The 24,228-nt window shown below is 41.0% G+C and overlaps 1 protein-coding gene across 3 annotated transcripts in view; it reads left to right on the top strand.

The window, feature by feature from the left end:
* The window catches only part of zcchc4 (zinc finger, CCHC domain containing 4), a 107,832-nt gene that overhangs the window by 21,767 nt on the left and 61,837 nt on the right, over positions 1-24,228 (top strand). For 2 of the 3 annotated variants that reach the window (XM_069925029.1, XM_069925030.1), the window contains exons 3-5: positions 835-917; positions 14,691-14,966; positions 22,801-22,881. In XM_069925029.1, the coding sequence (XP_069781130.1) occupies positions 835-917; positions 14,691-14,966; positions 22,801-22,881 (440 nt within the window). The remainder of the gene's footprint in view (positions 1-834; positions 918-14,690; positions 14,967-22,800; positions 22,882-24,228) is intronic. The other variant, XM_069925031.1, reaches the window with a different exon arrangement.

Raw genomic sequence — 24,228 nt, 5'->3', positions numbered from 1 at the left:
CTCTGTTGCTCCAGAGAAAAGCCATAGCTATTCAGGAGGCATACCTTTGAGAGGAGAATAGTTTAAAGGAGATTTTCGAGGTGAGATTTTTTTACACAGAGTGTAGGTGCTGCAATATGCTACCAGCGGAAATGGTGAAAGCAGATTTGACAGCTATGTTTAACATGCATTTTGATAGACAGGGAATGGAGGAATATTGACCATAAGCAAGCCGCTGGGATTAATTTAAATTGACATAGTTGGCTCAAACATCATGGGCTGACTGGCTTTTTCCTTCTAAGCCTTTCCAGTATATTTCATAATGTGACAGCTCATTCTTGTCTGCAGTTCCTCTGCTGTATGGGAAAACCAGGTTGCTTGGTGTTGAGGCAGACTGTAACTAAATGGAAAACAACAGTGAAATAGGAGTCAAATAGAAGATGAAGTTAAGTATTAATCAGTTTGAAGTGATTATATTAAGGGAAGAAGTGAATTAAAATAAGTTTAACATTTTTAAGCAGTCTGCAGAGAGAAAAAAAGTATTCCAAGCATTGGATATTTTGGGCACTTATTCAAAGTCAAGAATTCTTTTGAGTAAATAAAGAGAAGCCCTTAATTAATTGTAGTGAGGGGTTTGGTAATCAGAGGACACAAATATGAGGTAAAGTTGAAAAAGAGCTGGGGATAAAATGAGAAAGAATTCTTCATAATCAGGACACCTTGCTGTGTAGAATGTATTAACTCCATTTGTGATTGGGGGAAGGTTCAGTCGTTCACTAGGTGAAATTTGCAGCAAAATGAGCAGAGAGAATGTTATTTACTTACTTATTGTTCTTCTCTGATTGTCATTTTCAGGTTTCACTAACCCGACAGTTAGCAAGAAAAGAATTTAATCAAAGCCGACAACCACCATTTACTCACAAGCAATATGTGGAGAGGTAATGTTTTTACATTATCAAACTATGTGATAGGAAGTTGATGGTACCAAGATAGATTTTAAGCAGGTCAAGTATCCAAACATTCAACTTGCTTTTCTGCCTCAAAAATTACAGTGGAGCTCTGGGAATATTTTGTCCCATGAAAAATTGAAGAGTATCAAAATGGCATAACACCCTTTTTTGGCTACAGGGATAGGCACAGCAATGTTGATGTTAAGAGTTCTGACCTTTCCTTCTGTAAAAACAATGCTGGAGAAAATTAGCAGGTTAAACAGTGTCCTTTATACTAATGTTTTGGGCCTGAGCCCTTCATCAAGGTACAAGCAAAATGTATCCAGGTGCTTAAATAAAATGGTGGGGGTGAGTGGCAGGGGAAGAAGCACAGGTCTAGAGGCAAGAGGTGGATAAGGGAGGGAAGGTACAACAGCAAACAGGGGAGAAAGAATGGCTCTGTGAATGGAGAGGAAAGGGGATGAAGAGGTGGAGGAAAGGAGACAGAGGGATAAGGAAGAGAGAGAGAATGGGGAGTGGTGTAGCAGAAACCGGAGAAGTTGATGTGAATGCCATCCAGTTGGAGAGTGCCCAGACGGAATATTGAGTGTTGCTCCACCAAATTACGGGTGGCCTTGGTTTTGCTTGGAGTACATTTTTGCAAAAATAAGTATATACAGGTTGAGTTAAAACACAAAAAGCTGAAGAATCTCAACAGCTAAACAGTCCTTTATGTAGCAAAGGTAAAATACATAACCGACGTTTCAGGCTTGAGCCCTTCATCAAGGCATGGAAGAATGTCGGAAGGCATCTGAACAAAAGGATGGGGGGGGAGAAAGGGGGAGGCAAAGGCAGGAGATGATAGGTGGAGAAGGGAGGGAGGGACAGCTACGTTCCCATGCTCACATGTCTGTCCATGGTCTTATGTACTATCCCACCCTGACCACCCGCAGATTGGAGAAACGACACCTTATTTTCTATCTGGGCACTCTCCATTCAGATGGCATTGACATTGACTTCTCTGTTTTCTGCTAACCTGCTCGCATTTTTTTCTCCCTCTCCTTTCCAATTTTTCCTGTTCTTCCCCCTCCCTTCTCGCTCCACCCATCCAGCCATCCCTCTTCCCCCTGATTGCTGCAGTCCCCTCCTTCCCTTCTTCACCTATCATCTCCTACGTACACCCCCCCCCCCCCCCCATCCTTTTTATCGGATGCCTGCTGACATTCTTCCATACCTTGATAAGGGCTCAAGCCTGAAATGTTAGTTATGGATTTTTACCTTTGCTACATAAAGGACACTGTTTGGCCAGCTGAGTTTCTCCAGCATTTTGTGTTTTTACTTCAACTACGGTGTCAGTAGATTTTCTTCATACAGGCTGAGTATCTCTTATCCGAAGATCCGAAAACTAAAAAGATCTAAAAAACAATTTTTTAAACAATTGCTGACATGACATCACAAGTGGGAAAAAAATTCAACATCTGACTTGTCCATGTGGAGCTCTGACGCTCTAGCACCAGTGTGATTACAATAATAGTAAACAAGAACTAAATCTTTGCTTCTGACCAGGAAGATGCCAAATGGAGCTGGGTCCAAATCTTCAGCATTGGCTGCAGGTTGGAGTCAGCGATGACGACTCCATTCTCAATGTTGGGTATGGTGCTTTCCACATCGAAGAAGTCACCTCGGACTCCTAGGCAGGAGTGGAGACTGGCAGCACATGGGGAGGTGTTGGGACCAGTGGCAGTGGGGAGATGTTGGGGAGTTTGTTTTCTCTTGTAAGCAGAGATCAAGTGAATTTTTCACTTGTGGTGTTATGTCGGCGCTCAGAAAGCCTGTTTAACTGCTGATACAAATATTCTGCTGATGCTACTAGTCTTTGGTTCCAAAATCCAAAAACCGAAACTCGTCCAGTCCCTAGCGTTTCGGATAAGGGTACTCGACCTGTACAGGGCAAACTGCTTATTAAGTCCAACATGTGTCAACTGATGCATTTTTAAAAATTTGAGCACTAGTGCAGTAATGAGTTTTTCTTAAATTATTGTTTCTCTATTTTAATACAAGAGGCTGGTGGAGAAGTTGTCCTCTCTGGGGCTCAACACCCCTCTCTGTAACTGGATTCTGGACTTCCTAACAGAAAGAGCACAGTCTGTCCTGGTCAGCAGCAGGGCATTGAACACCATGCTGAACACGGCATACCTCAGGGCTGTGTGCTCAGCCTGCTGCTGTTCATGCCACTGACCCACAACTGCAACATCAGAACCAGTTCCAACAGAGTCAACAAGTTTGCAGATGACACAACAGTAGTTGGCCTCATCAGCAACAATGATGAGTTGCACATCAGAGGTGGAAAATCTCATGATATGGTGCAAGAATGATAACCTGAGTCTCAACTTGGACAAGTCAAAGGAGATGATTGTGGACTTCAGGAAAACCAGGAATGACCACCCTCTATTACACTTAATAACTCGTTAATGGAAAGAGTAGAGAGCACCAAGTTCTTCAGACTCCACTTAGCAAATGACCTATCCTGGATACACAACATCTCCTCACTTGAAACTGCACTTCCTGAGAAGTCTCAGATGGAGAAGTCACCATTGTGAAATTTAAAGTGTTCACAATCATTACTCCGGAGACAAAGTCTTGGAGAACAGGTTCAGCTTTATTTTGAGTCTGCAGAGTCAGGTGCCTCTGGTTTGAAGACACATCGGAGGTTCAGAATCATCACTCTTTTGTACAGTTCCTGGCTCAATATCACCCCACCTTCATTTACCTTCTTCCAATCAGAATTTTAGTACATTACAATATTCTTCTTCCATCATTCCAAGTATCACTTAGTTCCTCCTTCTCCATACATCGCATGTTATGTTAATTAGTTCATTCCCTCCTTAGGGGCGTCTAAGTTAATATTCATGTCTCTATTAAGCAAGCGCAGTACTAGCTATATACTACCTTAGGTCACTGTACCAGCCTGAACCAGAAGCTTGTATCCTTGGTGCTCCTGATAAGAAGGGGCCCACGAGCCAGTACTGCCTACTCTCAAGCTTTTATCTACCTACTTTGGATTCCATTGCGTTTCACAGAATGGTGCGAGCTTAATCATTTTCATCTATATTTCACACCATCCTGTCACCTTTCTACAGGAATTCAATCGAGAGCATCCTGGCTAGCTGTAGAGAATTGAATCAGAGTTCAATTCATAGGACGATAAGAGCAGCAGAGAGGATCAATAGGGTCTCCCTCCTCCATCCCATCAGCGTGATCTACTGGATCATTGTTTTAAGAGGACGCACAAAATCGATGATGACCCACACTATCCTGCATGTAGCATCTTTCAACTACTCCTGTTGGGAAAGAGACACAGGAGTATCACAGCCAGAACCACCAGTTTGAGAAGCAGATTCTTCCCTTGGGCTATGAGACTGCAGAATGACTGAATTTATTATTTGTATGTTTGTGTGTTCTGCCTGGTTGTGTATTTGCATGTGTTTGCATCGAGGACCAAAGAACACTGTTTTCTTGGGTTTCACTTGTACGATCAGATGATAATGAATTTGATCTTATTGTAATGAGAACATTAAATCTTAATACTAGTAAATAGAGCAGTAGACCATCTGGCACATCACACCTTCTCCACATTCAATAAAATCATGGCTGATCTGATCATGAACTCAGATCCAGTTATCTGCCCAATCCTCATAACCCCTAATTCCAGTATTTTTCAAAAATCTATCTATGTTTTAATATATCAAATACTTCCATTAGGCTGAGAATTGCACAGATTCATTACTCTTTGGAGAAGTAATTTCTTGTCATCTCTGTTTTAAATCTACTCCCCTGAATCTTGAAGCAATGTACCCTATTTGTAGCATCACCTGTCATTGGTAACAACCATCTTCCAAGGGTCCTATTTTCACATTAGCTACCCTTCTCTGTTTTGTATAATTATGAAAACTTTTACTATTTGTTTTCATATTTTCTATTATCTTAATCTATCTTTCTTTATTACTTGCTTAGTGATTCTTTGATGCTTTTTTTAAGATTTTCCAATCTTTGAATTTCCCTGTTCAGGTATACCTCACTTTACGAATATTCGCTTTTAGCAAATTCACTTTTATGAAGAAACCTGTGTTTGCTATCTGAAAGAAATTTGAATGGGTTTTCACTTTTACGAAAATAGCCTTCAATAGTAGTGAATAGGTCTTCGCTTTGTGCCATTTTGACTTATGTAAGGATTCATAGGAATGGCCTACTTTTGTAAAGCAGGGTGTACCTGTATTCTTGTCATCTCCGCTGCATGAGGTTTTAATCTGATTGCTTCCTTTAATTCCTTGCTATCCAAGGCTGGCTCCTCCTACCCTTAATGTATTAGTTTTTTATTTGGAATATACAGTTCAGATTTATTGTCAGAATGCATACATGACAGCACATGACGTCAGATTCTTTTTCCTGCAGGCAAGGCAGTATTACCACTTATTGGTAGTGCAAAAAAAATGTACTCAATGTACACATGTAAATAAAGAAAGAAATGTAAGCAAACTGCAATACAGGGAGAGAAAAAAAGTGCAAAAGATTCCTTAAATAAGTCCCTGATTGAGTTTGTTGGGGAGTCTGATGGTGGAGAGGAAGCAGCTATTCCTGAACCTGGTGGTGTGAGTCTTGTAGCACTGATACCTCTTTCCAGATGGTAATAGTGAGGACAGAATGTGTGTTGGGTGATGTGGATCCTTGATGATTGCTGCTGCTCTCCCATGGCAGCTTTCCCGTAGATGTTCTCGATGGTGGAGAGGGTTTTGCCTGTGATGTGCTCAGCACGTTTGTTGACCACTGTAAAAAATCTCTGATTTGATTACTTCCTCTTAACTGCATGAGAATTTCATTTGTGCAGTGATCACTCTTTTTGAGAGGTCCCAAACAACAAGATCATTATTTCATTGCCAAGGACCAAATCTAAGATAGCATTGTAGGTTTGATAATGTGCTACATTCTATGAACATGACTACCTTGGACCAACTTCCTTTGCCTAATTAATGTGCAATTCAAAGTTCCATGGTAACTCTTATTGTAAGCATCAGATATTTCTAAGTTTATTGTGTGTGCCATTATAATGTGATTTGGTGGCCCAGAGACGACTCCCATTTTTTTTCCTTCTCTTTATTATTCCTAATCTCTACACACATAGATTCAACATTTGATCTTTAGATCTTGTATTGCTTCTCAGTATTACCCACGTTTCAACCTCTACCTTCCTGTCTCTCCTTCTGGATTACCTGATGCCCTTGGATATTTAATTCCCAATCATCTCTAATAGTCACTAAGTCATACTCCTTTGCACTGATTTGTGCCACAGTTCATTGACATTCCTGCAGAATTTTGTGTGTTTCTCCAGGTTTTCCAGAATCTGCAGTATTTCCAGCTTTCTTCAGTTAACCGAGATTTGAATTCCATGGGCATGCAGATAAAGTGCCTTTACACACATTAAATTTTTAGAATTTAGTAATCTTAAAAACCTTGGTGGGAAGTAAGATTTTATAAAAATCCTTGGTGCAGCTATAATTTGAAAGTTCAAATTCAGGAAGAGAAGATGGGAGAGGGGTTAGCTAGAGTACCCTAGTAGAATGGCCTTTCTCTGTGTTGGTATCTTTCTGTAATTTGTGATTCAAAATTTCGCTTTTGCTCTGCGATCTTTCAGATAAACTTTGGAGAAGATCTGCAGTCTCATTGGGGTGAGGGAGGACTTGGAATATGCACAGAGTGGAATTGTGAGCCAATGACATGATTTACATTGGAGCAGCATGCCTTGACATGCATTTAGGAGGCTGCATTCTTGTGTAACAAGCTTCTTTTCTGAATCATTGTTTATCCTTTGTTGCCTCCTCGTGGATTTTTCAAGAATAATTTTATACCTTTTTAATTTCTTAATCTGCATCCTACTGGAGTTTGACTGGGCCATTTTACCCCCTCCACCACCAAGCTTCTTCTGCTATGTGAGCAAATAATTCCTGACTTGTATTTTATGTACATTGATCCATATTACTGTAGAGGTACGCTGGGGGGAGTGGGCAGAACCAACACGAACAGTTCCAAATTCATGATAGCTAGACACAACAGGCTCCTATCTACTGGCAACTAGCCACTACAGCCATGAGGCATAGTGACTCAGCAGCAACTATAGGTCTACGGAGAAGCTCTGGGCTACTCAACATGAATGTCATGAGGTAGTGCGTATTCCAGATGTCATGACGTCAGGTCACCTGTTGTTTGTCTATATCAAGCCTGACAGCACATCAATAAATGCTTTTGCTCTTCTCTGGCTGAAACCTGAGGTGTGGTCTTGTTATTCATCCTAATTAACTTCCTAATTAACATTCAAATTTTGAAAAAAAACTTCTGTAGTAATGGTATTGGAAGAGCCTGAAAAAGGTATTGTATACGCAAAAATATATTCATTTTTGTACAGTTAACTCTTCCGATCAAAGTAATTGGAAGCGTTATCCACTTATTTAATTGTTTCTCATCTTTTTAAGGGGAGGTAATTCATTTTATACAAATCTTTGAGTTTTGATCCCCAAATACTTAATCCCATTCTTCGGCCATTAAATTGCATATTAATTTGACAATTTTTATGGGTAAACTACATCAGTTAATGGCATAACCTCACTCATCCCAATTTATTCTTTACCCAGAAATCCTCGATAATCTTCCAGTTGTAAATGCAACCTTTACAAAGAAATCTCAGTTTCTGTTAGACATATTAATACATCATCTGCAAACAAACTAATCTTATGTTCATCTTGGTCAACTCTGAACCCCTTAATGTCTGGATCCTGTGGATATGAAGTGTCGGATTTAGTGGACATCCTTGTCTATTAGATCTGGATAGTGGGAATGTTAAAGATACGACCATTCGTTAGAACTCTGGCTTTAGGTTCATTATATATAAAATTTTGACCTAATCCAAATTTCTTCAATACTTAAAAAAAAAAATCAGGAGGAGTCACGTGATGGAGTAGTGGCCGGACGGTGAACTCCAGCCCTCTCCAGAAAAGTCGGGAAAAACAAGAGAAAATACAAAGGCACAGAAATACAAGTTAAAGAAAAGTGAGTATAAAGGTGGAAAGAAGATGGAGACAAAAGAAGAAAAATCAAAATCAACAGTAAGAAGAGAGGAAGAGAAGACAACGGAGGAAAAAGGTGAAGGCCTTACCTGTCCGAAGAGGCCCGCTGTGGAGAGAGGAGCCCACTACCTCAGGTCGGTAGAAAAAGAACTACATCAATGGCTCACAGAGCCGAGTAAAAGTGCGCAACCGCGCATGCGCGACTCCTCGCGCATGCGCGATACGCATGAAAAAAAACACACCGACGGGAGGGGGGACCAGCTGGGGAGTCGATCTCCACAGCCGGCAACGACAGCTGCAGAACACTTGCAGCAAGAAGAGACCACAGAAAACAATGAAAACAAGAAAGAAGAGAAGGAAAGGGCAACAAAGAAACAACAGATGGCCAACCCAGAGGAAGAAGAAGAGGAAGAATACAGTGAAATAGATAAAGGAAAAGGCAAGGTAAAGGATATACTTGCTCTTGTTAGAGGATACATGGAGTCATTTAAAGAATGGCAAACACAGGAATTCAATGATTTAAGAAGAAGAATAAACAACACAGAAGAGAAAGTGAATAAAATAGATATGACCTTAACAGAAATGGGGAAAAAAATGGACAAGATGGAAGAACGGGCAATAGCAGCAGAAATGGAGGTAGAAAACTTAAAAAAGAAATTGGAGGAATCTAATAAAAAAACTAAAGAGACACAAGAACTACTAGCTCAAAAAATAGATATAATGGAAAATTATAACAGAAGAAATAACATAAAGATAGTGGGCCTTAAGGAAGATGAAGAAGGCAAGAATATGAGGGAGTTTATAAAAGAGTGGATCCCTAAGACCCTAGGATGTCCAGAACTACAGCAAGAAATGGAAATAGAAAGGGCACATAGAGCATTGGCCCCTAAACCACAACCACAACAAAAACCAAGATCTATTGTAGTAAAATTCCTAAGATATACTACAAGAGAAAAGGTACTGGAGAAGACAATGGAAAAAGTAAGAGAGGGCAACAAACCACTGGAGTATAAAGGGCAAAAAAATCTTCATTTATCCAGATATAAGTTTTGAACTCCTAAAGAAGAGAAAAGAGTTCAATACAGCAAAGGCGATTTTATGGAAGAAAGGGTATAAATTTACACTGAAGCATCCTGCGGTATTGAAAATATTTATTCCAGGACAACAAAACAGACTGTTCTCGGATCCAGAAGAAGCACGAAAATTTGCAGAACAATTACAAAAATAGACTGAGGGATGAAGACGGGTAATGAGAGTAAAAATGATCACGATTGATATGTATGTGGGTAAAGACAAAAATAGACTGAGGGATGAAGACAGGTAATGAGGGTAAAAATGACAGCGATGGGCATACGTGAAAGTATCTGTAATTAGAGGAAAACATAGATAGTATAGACAAGAATTAATAAGGGAAGGTAATGGAATAGAGAGAATAAGGAGGGAATTAAAAGAGTTACCTTTGTGACATATGAAAAGTAAAATCTTTCTGGGGGGGGCTGGGTGGGGGAAAAGAGCGGTCACTGCAAAATCAGTTGACGCTTGCGAGTGGATTCGCAAATCCAAATGGAGAGGGGAGATGTGGTTGTCTGACAAGGGATAAAGGACAACTCAGGAGGGGAAGGGGAGATTGGGGATAAAGAAGATAGAAATAGGAGAATAAGGAAAATGTTGGATGTTGTAGGAATGTTGTCTGGTAAAGAGTTGAAAATAAGAAAACAAATGGAAAAGGAGGAAAGGTAATGATGGAAAAACAGAAAGAGAAGATAAACAAAATATAAAATGGCTATGCTGAACTATATGACTTTAAATATTAATGGAATACATAACCAAATTAAAAGGAAGAAACTACTAAATTTACTGAAAAAGGAAAAAATAGATATAGCATTTGTCCAGGAAACACACTTAACTGAATTGGAGCACAAGAAATTAAAGAGAGATTGGGTAGGACATGTAACAGCAGCATCGTATAATTCAAAAGCAAGAGGAGTGGCTATATTAATTAGCAAAAATGTGCCATTTAAAATAGAAGAGGAAATAATAGATCCAGCAGGGAGATATGTTATGATAAAATGTCAGAAAAATTCGGAGCTTTGGAATCTACTTAATATATATTCACCTAACGAAGAAGATCAAAAGTTTATGCAAGATATCTTTTTGAAGGTAGCTAATACGCAAGGGAACATACTAATAGGAGGGGATTTCAATCTGAATTTGGATCCAAATATGGATAAAACGGGGAAAAAAATTAACAGGAAGAACAAAGTAACCAAATTTATAATTAAATCAATGCAAGAAATGAAACTTGTGGACATATGGAGGAAACAAAACCCAAAAGAAAAGGAATACTCATACTACTCGACTAGACATAAAACATACTCAAGAATAGACCTATTTTTGTTATCAGCTAGTATGCAGGATAGAGTAAGAAAAGCAGAATATAAAGCGAGAATGCTTTATATAATGCTTTATGCTGACACTAAAGCTAGAGGACATCCCTCCAAGAATGTATAGATGGAGATTAAACCCCATGCTACTTAAAAGACAGGATTTTAGAGAATTTATTGAAAAACAATTAAAAATGTACTTTGAAGTAAATACGGAATCAGTGGAAGATGTTTATACTATGGGACGCAATGAAAGCATTCATTAGAGGACAAATAATAAGTTATGCAACCAAGATGAAGAAGGACTATAATCAGGAAACAGAGCAGTTGGAAAGGGAAATAGTAAACATAGAAAAAAAATTAGCAATAAAGGAAGATACAACCAAAAGAAGAGAATTGGCGGATAAAAAAATAAAATATGAAACATTACAAACATATAAGGTGGAGAAGAATATAATGAAGACAAAACAGAAATATTATGAACTAGGTGAAAAAACACATAAAATCTTAGCATGGCAGCTTAAGACAGAGCAAACTAAGAAAATGGTATTGGCACAAGGAAAAAAGACAAACAAATTACATATAATCCAAAAGAAATTAAGGAAAACTTCAGAGAATTCTATGAACAATTATACCGAACTGAAAACGAAGGGAAAGAAGGGAAAATAGATGAATTTTTGACTAAAATTGAACTACCAAAACTACAAATAGAGGAACAAAATAAATTAACAGAACCATTTGGAACAGTAGAAATACAAGAGTAGAAATACAAAATTACCAAATAATAAGACACCAGGAGAGGATGGACTCCCAATAGAATTCTACAAAACATTTAAAGAACTATTAATACCGCCCCTCCTGGATGTAATCAACCAGATTGATGAGACACAAAACTTACCAGATTCATGTAAAACAGCAATAATTACAGTGATACTAAAACAAGGGAAAGATCCACTCTCACCAGCGTCATATAGACCAATATCTCTGCTAAACACAGATTATAAGATAATAGCTAAACTATTAGCAAACAGATTAGCAGAACAGGTACCGAAAATGGTAAATTTAGACCAAACTGGATTTATCAAAAAAAGACGCACAACAGACAATATTTGTATATTTATTAACTTAATTCATGCAGTAGAAGGAAATAAAGCACCTGCAGTAGCAGTTGCTTTAGACGCAGAGAAGGCCTTCGACAGAGTAGAATGGAATTACTTTTTCAAAGTATTGCAAAAATTCAGTTTACCGGAGAAGTATATTAATTGGATTAAAGCATTATATAAGGGACCGTTAGCGAAAGTGACAGTAAATGGACATGTATCAAAGCAATTTAACTTAAGCAGGTCAACGCGGCAGGGATGCCCACTATCACCATTATTGTTTGCGCTAGCTATAGAACCACTAGCAGAATCGATAAGAATAGATAATAATATAAAAGGAATAAAAATAAAAGACAGGGAATATAAAATCAGTCTATTTGCGGATGATGTGATAGTGTACTTAACAGAACCAGAACTATCAATAAAAGAACTATATAAGAAATTGAAGGAATATGGAGAAGTGTCGGGATACAAGATAAACGTAAATAAAAGTGAAGCAATGCCTATGAATAACGCGGATTTCTCAAAATTTAAGAAGGAATCCCCATTCAGATGGCAAATGCAGGCAATAAGATACCTAGGTGTACAAATAAACAAAAATCTTGGCCAATTATATAAACTCAATTACAATCCACTAATGAAAAAAATTACAGGACGATTTAGAGCATTGGAAAGAGCTACCACTAACACTGATAGGAAGGATAAACTGTATTAAAATGAACATTTTTCCAAGGATACTATACTTATTTCAGGCATTGCCAATACAACTGACAGAAAAATTCTTCAAAGAGTTAAAGAAAATAATAAGGAAATTTTTATGGAGAGGGGGGAAACCGAGGATAGCACTAGATAAATTAACAGAATGGTATAAACAAGGAGGCTTACAATTGCCAAACTTCAAAAATTATTATAGAGCCGCACAATTAAGGTACCTATCAGATTTTTATCAAACAAGGGAAAAACCAGACTGGACGAGATTAGAATTAGATAAAATAGGGGAAAAGATACCTGAACACATATTATATAAATGGGACGAAAAATTGGTACAACATAGAACATCTCCAGTATTACACCATCTCCTCAATATATGGAAGAAGATTCATGTAGAAAGAAATAAAACAAATTATCAATTACCAAAGCTAATATTGACGCAAAATAAGCTACTCCCTTTTACAATAGACAACCTTTCCTTTAGAAAATGGGGAAAAAAAGGGATTAAAAGAATAGAAAATTGTTTTTCAGGAAGTAGATTCTTATCCTTTGAACAAATGAGAGATAAGTACAATATAACTGGAGATACAGCGCTGGCATATTACCAACTGAGATCCTACTTGAAAGATAAATTAGGAAGCAATTTGAGTTTACCAGAGGGAAGTAACCTTGAATATGTGATTACAGATACAATGTTAATCAAAAGATTTATAACAAATATGTATATTAAACTGCAAGAAAAGGAGAATGAGGAAACAAATGGTAAAACTAAACAAAAATGGGAACAAGATTTAAATATAAAGATAAAAAAGGAAACATGGGAGAAATTATGTTCTGGAACGATGAGAAATACAATAAATACGAGGCTTCGTATGATACAATATAATTGGTTACACAGACTATACATTACACTGCAAAAGTTAAATAAATGGGACCCAACAGTATCTGATAGATGTTTTCGATGTAAAAAAAGAAAGGGGAACAACAATTCATGCAATCTGGACATGTGAGAGAGTAGAAAAATTTTGGGATGATCTCAATCAGATATTAAATAAAATAACAGAAAACAATATACCAAAGAATCCAGAGATCTTTCTCCTAAGTAACATAAAAAATAAAGAATTTGGAATTGACTTGGAAGATGCACAAAAAAGATTTGTTAAGATAGCCCTAGCCGTAGCAAAAAAATGTATTATGTCAACCTGGAAATTGGAAGATAATTTGAAAATACAACAATGGTACATAGAAATGAATAAATGTATTCCATTAGAAAAAATAACATATAGTTTAAGAAATAATATTGAAATATTCGAACAAGTATGGGAGCCTTACATTAAATACAATAGCGAAAACCTACCGGGGACAAACATTACCTAAGTTGATGGAAGGAAAAGGAAAGAAAAGAATGGACTCTGTAGAATTTCTGGTGTATTTTTGTTGAATGACAACATTGTCTGACTGAATTAATGCAACCTAGATTGTATACCTAAAATGGATGAGAGGGGGGGGTGGGGGGGTGGCTTGGGAGGAGGGAGGGGGGGGGGAGAAAAAGTCACTGTAAATGTGTGAAAAAGAAAAAGTGTATATCATGGCTATTGTGATTTATGGTGTGAAAAATAAAAAATTTAAAAAAAAATACTTAAAAAAAAAATCCCACTCCAGTCTATTAAAAGTCTTTTCTGCATCCAAGGCAACTGTCACACTAATTCTCTTTTTTTCTGAGCTAAATGAATTATACTAACCAATCTTGTTACATTGTTTGCTGATTGCCTTTCCTTATTTATCAATTTTGGCAAAAAATTGCTAATCTATTTGCCAAAGCTTTGGCTAGTATTTTATATTTTGTATTCAACAAAGAAATCAGCCAATAATGTGATGGTTTCAAAGGATCCCTATCTTAGGAATTACTGTTATTATTGCTTTTGAGAAGGAATCCGGCAAAGTCTGTGATCCAACTGCTTGATTCAAGACAGGCAATAACAAATCTTTAAATTCTTTATAAAATTCTGGTGGAAAACTATCCTCGCCAGGAGATCTTTAATATGCAATGAATTCAATGCCTCCTCTATCTCTAATTGAGTAAAAGATGCATTCATCTGTTCAACCAAATCCAAATTTGGAAAAGCCAATTGTGACAAATAATCATTTATTTTATTATCTCTTTGAGATTCTGTTTTATATAATTTGGAATAAAATTATTTGAAGGCCTCATTAATTTCCTGTGGCTTATAAGAACTTCTATTGGTTTCTGTTTCAAGTGCATTAATTGTTCGAGGAACCTGTTTTCATTTGCCAAGATAGGACCTTGTGAGCTCTTTCCCCCAGTTCGTAACATCTTGTTCTCATTATTGCTTTCTCTATAAGTTTGTCCTGTATTAATTTGTAACTGTTAATTCAGATTTGAAATATGGCAACTTCTTATTGTATACTTATTATGTAACAAACATTGTTTATATATTGTTTTTCCTGCAGATATCAGCAGTTTGTGTCTCTACCCTTGGCAAATAGGGTATTCTGTTTGGATTGCCAGCTTCTTTTGCTGCCTAGGGACTGGGGTAAGCACGCATCTCATCACCGGCTGGGGGATGTTTCTCTTCAGCAGCTGAGAAGACCCAGCCATTTGCTGCTCCCACTTGAAAACAAAAAGACCAATGCTCAGTACCTATTTGCTGATCGCACATGCCAATTCTTGTTGGATTTAATTGTTTCATTGGGATTCAGAAAAGTCCTGTGTGTTGGAACACCACGGTATGTTCAGCTGGCAAATGTCATTGTTAAAAATTCTTCGCAGTTATAGTTTTTTTCATCATTGTGCACGTAAACATTCCAAACTTAATCAATGTTAAGGTTTTAAAAACTTGAGTATTTTAGAAATAAATGATATACAATGGACCACTAGAAGAGCTTTCAAAAGAGTTTTGTGTTTTATTTAGTATATTGTTTGTCCTCAAAGGGGTGGTTAGAAATTGGAGCCTGTAAGACAAATTCAGATGAGATGTCAAAGCTGTTTCCAACGCCTCTGATTATCATTTGCTGCAATTTAGAACAGAGTTAATCGGTACACAGATAAAAGATAATTGATGAAGGGGAGAGGCCTGAAATACATACTGCCTACTGCTTTCCATGGATGTGTGATCTGCTGAGTTCTTTCCATATCTTTGTGTATTATTCTAGATCTCTAGCATCTGCAGACTTGTTTATTTTGATTTTGATGGATTAAATTATTTTGCTATACTGTACACTTTCTTGAAGGTCATTGTGGTGCATATGGAAAGAGCAATAAGATTTGTTCAAGTTGGAATAGATTTACAAAAGGGAAATTATGCATAAAAATCTCCCAGAATTGTTTGAGGATGTATCCAATGAATCTGTTGATATGGTGTATTTGTACTTTCAAAGAGCTTTTGATAACGTTCCACAAAAAAGATTGAAGGTAGCAAAATTGAAGAACATTGTATTGGAGGTAATGCATTAATGTGAATAGAAAGCTTGTTGATCGGGAGGGAGCAAAGAGTTATAATAAATGGGCGTTTTTCAGATTTGCAAGCAGTTGTGGTGTACCACAAGTTTCGGTACTGGGACCCCAGCTATTTGCAATCTACAATAAGATCCCTAGTATCCGGCACCAACAGGTATTGCGGATGCTAGATATGTGAATTTTCCACTTGTCTGTGCCGTACTCTTACAATGTCTAACTAATGCAGCTACATTAAAAATAAACAATTGAAAAAAACAAAAGAGTGCAAAATGTAAAGTAATTTAAAAAATCTATATTGTAGTCCTTAGTTATTAAAATTCACTATAATCAGGTAATTCCTATAACATACAAAATTTAAATTTTAATTCGAACCCCAGTCACTGGTGCTATAACAGTGTTGCATTAGCTGCTATGCTAACTGTGCCGCCATGATAATTAACCTACTCTCCCTCAAGTTTACAGATAAAGCCTTACTAATATACTGTACTTATGGTATTGTAATAATGATGAAGACTTACTAGGCAGGGATAGGAAGACTCACCATTTTATTCAAACCCAATTTTATTGAAACTTTATTCAAATTGCTGCTGTGGGCAGGGAGCGGGCAGGGTGCTCCACTGGCTGAATGTTTGCTCCCGCCTTCACAAAGGTGTGTGTGTTGCTTCAGAGAACATTTACTTTTACAATTTTAAACTTTTATTTAAATTTTTATTTATTCTTATTTATTTAAGATTTATTTGTTTATTTATTGGCAGTTGCTTGAATTCCCAATACTGGGGATTTTACTGTATATTAATGATCTAGATTTTGGACAAAGTTATTGAATGTAATATCTCTAAGTTTGCAGACCAGCTCAGTGATGATGTGAGTTGTGAAAAAAAATTCCAAAAGGCTGCAGGGTGACTCGGACAGATTAGGAAAGTGAGCAAATACATGGCAATGTAATATAGAAAAATGTGATGTTGAAGCATGTTGTGCGCAAATGCAGCAAAAAGAACTGAGACATTCAGGCTGTGAGCTCGTTAAGCACAATACGCTACACTGGTGACCCTGATCTTTGGTGCGGCTGCCCCACTGACTACGCATGACAAGTGGGGCCGGTTCACTACTGCAATTATGTGCGCCGTCCCAAGGTTATCCAAAAAAAGGTGACACCGCTGAAGCTGCTGTACTACAGCACTGTTCCTGATGCACACCCAGGTAGAGCACTCTCCCGAAGGGTCCTATTGGCCAATCTTACTGCTGCCAGCTTCGTACAGATTTTAAACAGCCCGTTAAAGCAGCTGATGGTGTTTTATTTAAAATCCTGTGACCATGGTGTCAGAGTCTAAGATGTCGGCATTTGTGTTCAACAGTGGCTACAAGGGGTTGCATAATCCGGGGGAGCAGCGGACTAGCACAGGGCACCAGTACCATTGTGAAAGAGAAACAGAGGAGATTACCCTAAGGACAGTGACCACGGAGGTGGACCAGCAAATGGGTTTGTGGTTGAAGGACATACAAGGACTGCAGGTTGCTGAGGTCAAAAGATCCATACAGGCTACGGGCTGGTGGAGAACCAGTATCGGAACCAGGATTTGAGAGGATGCTGAGGCCAAGAAGGGCTCATGTGGGAGATTTGGATCTGGTTTTGGGTTGCTGATGGTTTGAGCTGAACTGGAGTCTGTGCGGCTGTGGAGGCTGTGGGAGCACTGGAGGTGAATCCACGGACACTTAGTGGCTGTGAGGGGACTGTCTTTTGCTTCTCTTTCTCTGACTAAAGGGCAGTGGGCAATGCTAACGGCAAGTCTTTGCCTGCCTTATAGCAGACTAAAGGCGATTTCATTTAATATTACTTTTATGTTTTATTACATGACAATAAATAGTATCTGATCAATGGTAGGAAGACAACTCTGAATGGTGATAAATGAAGAAAAGGTGAGATACAACAAGACCTGGATGTCATGGTGCATCACTCATTGAAGGTTGGAATGTGATTACAGCAGGCAGTGAATAAAGCGAAAAACATTTGACTCTGGTGGGTGAGCAGTGTAAGAAGCACAGCCACCACGCTGAGGGTCGTTAACGACTGTTTTATTTGAATTTGGTGGTTGCCACTTTAAGGGCAGTGTTGGTTCAGTCACCACGTATGTGATGATGTCACAATTGCTGCCCAGGGGCGCGCGCCACATGGGAGGTTTGAGTGAGAGAGAAACCCCCGACGACGCCATCTTCCCAGGGCTGCCCCACCACGTGGCATTATAAGCAGGGCCGGTTCGCCCTGAGCAAGTGTGTCACCACACAACCCCCCCTACAACCGCCTACGCATCTCACTGCTTGGGCGGGTGACCCCGTCGCTTGGGCCTGGCCATCTGCACAAGCTGCAACAAGTCCAGATGGGCCGCCTTCAGGCGGTCCACTGTGAAAAGTTCCTCCCTCCCCCCAATGTCTAGTGTGAAGGTTCCGCCGGACTGGTGTAGGACCTTGTATGGACCCTCATACGGGCGCTGTAGCAGCGCCGCCTACGGTCTTCTCCGAACAAACACAAATTGGGCAGAGTCGAGTTCCTTGGGGAGGTGGGCTGGCCAAGTGCCGTGGCGCGTTGTGGGTGGGGGGGGCCAGGGAGGCCAGTCTCTTGCAGAGGTCCACCAGCAGGTTCGCATCCCCGGGCATGGTGTCAGGTTCTGTGCCAAAGAACTCACTGGACAGGGAGAGTGGTGCGCTGTATACCATTTCCGCCGCCGAGGCTTGCAGGTCCTCCTTGGGTGCCGCCCTGATCCTGAGGAGGACCCAGGATAGTTCACCTGCCCAGTCCAGGCCGGTGAGTCTGGCCATGAGTGAGGACTTAAGGTGCCGGTGGAACCTCTCCACCAAACCATTGGACTGCGGATGTTAGGCCTTGGTGTGGTGGAGCTTGACCCCCAGGAGTTTTGCCATTTGGGTCCACAGAGCAGATGTGAACTGGGTACCCCTGTCACTGGTGATGTCCACCGGGACCCTGAACTGGGCGATCCACTGGCTGACCAGAGTCCTGGCGCACGTCTCCGCAGAGGTTTCCTTGATGGGGATAGCCTCGGGCTATCTCGTGGCTCGTTCCACCACCGTGAGTAGATAACGCGCCTCCCTGGACATCGGCAAGGGGCCAGCGACATCTACATGGATGTGCTGAAACCTGCGAGCCACCAAGTCAAAGTCCTGGATGGAAACCTGTGTGTGCTGGTGGACCTTGGAGGTCTGGGACCTGGTGCAGTTCCTGGCCAGCTCCTCCACCTCTTTCTTAAGCCCGTGCCACACAAACCGCTCCGTGACCATCCGCACGGTAGTCTTTACCGCGGGGTGAGCGAGGTCATGTACTAGACTGAAGACTCTCGCTCTCCTGTGCGGTAGGGCTACCGGACACGGCGTACCTGTTGAAACATCACAGAACAGTGTGTCTGGGCTGTTGGGTACTTGGACGCCCTTGAGTTCGAGGCCTGAGATAGCAGTCCGCAGGGTTTGCGTCTCTGCGTCAGTTCGTTGGGCCTGGGCTAGTTGTGCGTAGTTCAACCTGGGCGCGAGCGTGTTGATTGCTGGGCGCGAAAGTGCGTCCGCCACCACATTGTTCATGCCTGCCCTGTGCTGGATGTCGGTAGTAAACTCAGACACGAAAGAGAGGTGGCGATGTTGTCTAGCGGTCCACGGTTCCTTGGCTATTGCCAGTGCCTGGGTGAGGGACTTGAGGTCCGTGAAGACTGTGAAAGGCCTATTCTCCTGGAAGTAACAAAAATGGCAGATGGCCAAGTACAGCACCAGGAGCTCCTGGTCGAAAGTGCTGTATTTGAGCTCTGGTGGTCACAGCTGCTTGCTGAAAAAGACCACCGGACGCCATTGTCCATCAAGCCATTATTCCAGGACCCCCCCCCCGACTGCTGTAGCTGAGACGTCCACAGAGAGGGTTGTGTGCGCCTCCGGCCGTGGGTGCACCAGCAGCGTCGCGCTGGCAAGGGCCTCCTTCGTCGCCTTGAATGCCTTGTCTACCTTTTCCGACCAGGATAAGGTTTTTTTCTTTGGTGGCCATCAGTGCGAACAATGAGTGCATGGTATGGGGGGCCCCGGGGATGAAATGATGGTAAAAGTTCACCACCCCCACAAACTCCTGCAGGCCTTTAAGGGTGGAGGGTTGGGGAAACATTAGACGGCCGCCTCCTTCTCTGTCATCAGGGCGGCCCTAGCTGCCGAAATGGTATGCCCCAGGAACTGGAGGGACTCCCTTGCCAAACTGGCATTTGGCCGCGTTGACCTTAAGGCAAAAATCTGCCAGCCAGGCAAACGGTGTGGAGGTGGGCTTTGTGCTCCTCACAGTTGCGACTGGCAATCAGTATATTGTCCAGGTAGATGAACACAAAGTCCAAGTCCTTTCCCACCGCGTCCATGAGGCGCTGGAATGTCTGGGCTGCATTCTTTAAGCCAAATGGCATGCTGAGGAACTCAAAGAGGCCGAAGTGGGTGATAATGGCTGTCTTACCCACGTCGTCTGGGTGCACCGGGATCTGATGGTATGCCTGCACGAGGTCCACTTTGGAGAAAACCCGTGCACCGTGGAGGTTGGAGGAGAAGTCCTGTATGTGGTGGAAGACCCCGTGCTGGGGCAGGGCGTCGTTAAAGCGTGGCTCCAAGATGGCGGGGAACTCATGGAGGATGTTGGAGATCTCATCCCTGGCGGCAGCTATGGCGGCGATTTCCGGCTTGCAGGTGTCTGCCGTGTTCAATTGTACGGGGTGGAACGTGCGAGCGTTGACCAGCCTCTTGCCCTTCATGTCGACTAGTAGATCGTGAGCCCTCAAGAAGTCAGCCCCCAGCAGCGCAGTGCCCATCGAGGATAGCACGAACTTCCAGTGGAATTTTTCCTTGCCGATCTGGACCTGTACCCTGTGGGTGCCATAGGTCTTGATGGTGGAGTCGTTGGCTGTCTGCAGGGTTAGACCACAAGATCGGGTGCAAGTCTCTAAGGCTGTGGGGGGTAGGATGCTCAACTCGGCCTGTGTCCACCAGGAAGTGGCGGCCGGTGGATTTGTCCGTAACATGAAGGAGGCTGTTCACGTGGCCAGCCATCGCAGTCATTAGCGGTGGCTGGCTTGGTCGTTTCCCTGAAATTCACAGGGTTGTTGGCACTTACGGGCTTGCGCCCCACAGCGCTGATGGTAGAAACACCAGGTCGACTGGCTCTCCTCTGGCTTGGTCTTGGCGGTGGCTTGCGGTAAGCTGATTCCCGGTCGTGCCACCTGGTTGAGGGTTGCATCTGCTTGAGGAAAATTTGGTGGAAGAGAAAACAGGGTGTCCTACCCCCCACAGCCTTAGAGACTCGCACCAGGGCCAGCATTTCGTCCATCAGCGCCGAGGGACTGCAGTCTCCGAGCCATTCCAGGTCCAGGAGCCTGGAAGCCTGTTGCTGGGGGTGAGACCAAATGTCCCCAGGAGCAGGTCTTTGAGGGCGGTGTACTTGCCCACAGCCGGGGGGTGGTGGATGCCATGTCTTGGTCCAGTGCACTCACGACATGATAAAATATCGTGGCATCTGCGGAAATATTTCAAAGCTGGAACTGTGCTTCCGCTTGTCTGAACCATGTCCTCGGGCGGTGGGTCCAGAAGAGGGGATGCTTGATCGAGAAGGTGTTAACCTCTGCCGAATCCATGGATCAGAGTCCAGAAAATCGTCTGGGCTCGTCGGGTCACCAATGTGCCGGGTGAGCAGTGTAAGAAGCACAGCCACCACGCTGAGAGTCATTAACGACTTTTATTTGAATTTGGCACGTGCCCCATTAAGGGCAGCATTGGTTCAGTCACCACATGCACGATGACGTCATAATCGCTGCCCGGGGCGCGCGCCACGCGGGAGGTTTGAGTGACGGAGAAACCCCCAATGGTGCCATCTTCCCAGGGCTGCCCTGCCACGTGGCGTTACAAGTGGAGCTGGTTCACCCTGAGCGAGTGCGTTGCCACATGACCTTTATTCTGAGCAGTTTTGAATATAGAAGTATGGAGGTCTTATTTCTTTGGAGAGATCACACCTTGAGTATTGTGTACAGTTTTGGAATTTTTTTCCATGTAGGACTGGGATGAGGCTCAAGATTTATGAACTCATGGAACTCCCTACCACACAAAGTTGTTGGAGGCCTGTTCATTAAATTTATTCAAAAGGGAGTTGGAGATGGCTCTTATTGATAAAGGGGTATGGAGAGAAAGTAGGAATAAGGTTCTGAAGTTGTTTGATCAGCCATGATTGTGTTGAATTGAAAGGTGGAAGAGATTCGAAGGACTTAATGGCCTACTCACCTATTTGATTGCGAGTCCTTGAAGCTGAAGATAGGATTGATTTTAGGTGCTTGATAGCTAGAAAGTGATAAGAGGATAAATTTCTGCTCTTCCTCCACTCCCTAACTGTTCTTACCTCAAGGATGAATGCCATTTTGATGCAGTTTCTTGGGTATTAAATATCCTCTGCACTCTCCACCATCCTCTCACCAATTCAATTTAAAACTGAGCAGCATAAAATCTGGAAGTTGGAATAGTTTATCAACTTGAAATGTTGATTGGTCCTCTCTCTCTCTCTCTCTCTTTCTCTCTCTCTCTCTCTCTGCAGTTACTGTCAGACCTGCTGAATATCTTCAGCATTTTGTAATTTTACTTCATTCTAGAAGTTGGGTTATTAGAGTCGTATGCCATTTGACAATTTATTTTTTAAATAAATATTAAAATATTTTTATGGCAAGAAAGGGATACTCTTGAAACTTTGATCCGGAAAAGTGAGCAATTCTTGAAATAGAACTTCCATAATTCTGCTGCATTGCAGTAGTTTAAATGTAAATTATTATTTTTTTTCCTTGGATATAATCATTTTTTACAATGAAATTATTAATCCATAATTGCTTCAGGATATGTCTCTGGACATACCTTGATCAATCACATCTTGATGATGAGCTTTGGTTGATTTCTTTGAGCGGTTCTGATATAATTGATTAGATGACTTAATTTAACTTGTGAAATCTGTGTAGTACAGGATTGGCTGTCACATCAAGTGGATTTGTTAAGGTATTTGATATACCATGCTCTATAAAAGTTAATAGAAATTCTTTGCATAATTTTCAGGCTTCATGAACTAATAAAGTTACACCAATTTGAAAAGAACAGTCCAGTAATAAAGAGCCAGTTGCTAGATATTGATTTCAGGTAAGCTTGTTTTTTTTCTCATTTCTTATTAAATATTTACTGTAGATCTGTTAAAAAGATGAATTACACTGTTAGCAAGATTAGTCAATTTAATTAAAGCTTTAATTTCACTATTATAGTATATTAAAATACCAAAAGTTTTTAAACAGTGAACTCGAAAATCTTTTGCCTTTGCAAACTCGAATTATGTAATTTAAAATTCTCATGGTCTTTAATGTTCATTAGACGTTTGTATCTCAGTCTCTGTCTCTCCATGAAGGTCAAGGAATAGATAGATACATGTTCAGTGATACTGAACAAACTACAGATGCTGGCACCTTGAGCAAATAATGGGATGCTGGAGGAACTCAGGATCCATGGGTAGAAATGGTCAGTCGACATTTCAAGTCAGAACCCTTTATGGAGATTAAAAGTATATCAAGGGGGGGAAGAAGCTTGGAAAGGGCTAAGAGATAATAGAATGTTGGGCAGAATATGGGAGATTTGGAGAGACAGTTGGAGGGAGAGACCACTGAGAGCAGCGGGGGCAGTGTGGGAAGTTAGAAAAATAAGAATGGGAGTAGGTAAAGAAGAAATGGAAAACATGGAACCATTTACATGTGGAGATTACCTGAAATTAGAAAGATTGATCTTCATGCTGTGGGGTTTCAGGTTGTTGAACAGGAATGCGATATGTTGCTCCTCAAGTTTATGTTTAGCCTCACCCTGGTAACAGATGAAGCCAAGGACAGATATGTATGTGGAATTCTGTGGGGAATTGAAATGTTTCGCTTTTGAAAGTTCAAACTTAGAACCTCAGAGTGCAGGTGTTCAGCAAAGCAGTCATCCAGTCTGCATTTGGTCTCACCAATGTAGAGGAAGCCACATAGAGTACACCAAATACAGTAGATTAGATTGGACGATGTTCATGTAAAACTCTGCCTCATCTGGAACATCAATTTGTGGCTATTATAGAGGTAAGGAGGTAAAATGTTGGGACAAGCTATGCAATTTTGTGATTACAGTGGGAAATGCTAAAGGGGTGGAAGGCTGAGTAGGGAGAGAAGAGTAACCATCAGTCTCAGAGAGACTGATCCCTGTTGATAGGGAGGGAATGATGTGGATATTGGTGGGATCACACTGCATTTGGGGAAAGCATTGGAGGGTGTATCAGATGTGGAGGATAGGGTAGAAAGTGTGGGTCAAAAGGGGAAGTAGGGAGAGGATAGAAAAATGAGAAATAGAGATTAAGAATACAGGTTTTATCAGTGACAGAAATGCAGAATCCACATTAGTTAAAGAGAACATTTCGGATATTCTGGAGTAGAAGGACTCATCCTGAGAACAGATGCTGTGGGGACAGAGGAA

This window comes from Narcine bancroftii, chromosome 3, assembly GCF_036971445.1.
Source record: "Narcine bancroftii isolate sNarBan1 chromosome 3, sNarBan1.hap1, whole genome shotgun sequence".
NCBI lineage: Eukaryota > Metazoa > Chordata > Chondrichthyes > Torpediniformes > Narcinidae > Narcine > Narcine bancroftii.
Note: the sequence above shows the minus strand (reverse complement) of the source record. Positions and strands in the feature narration are given on the sequence as shown.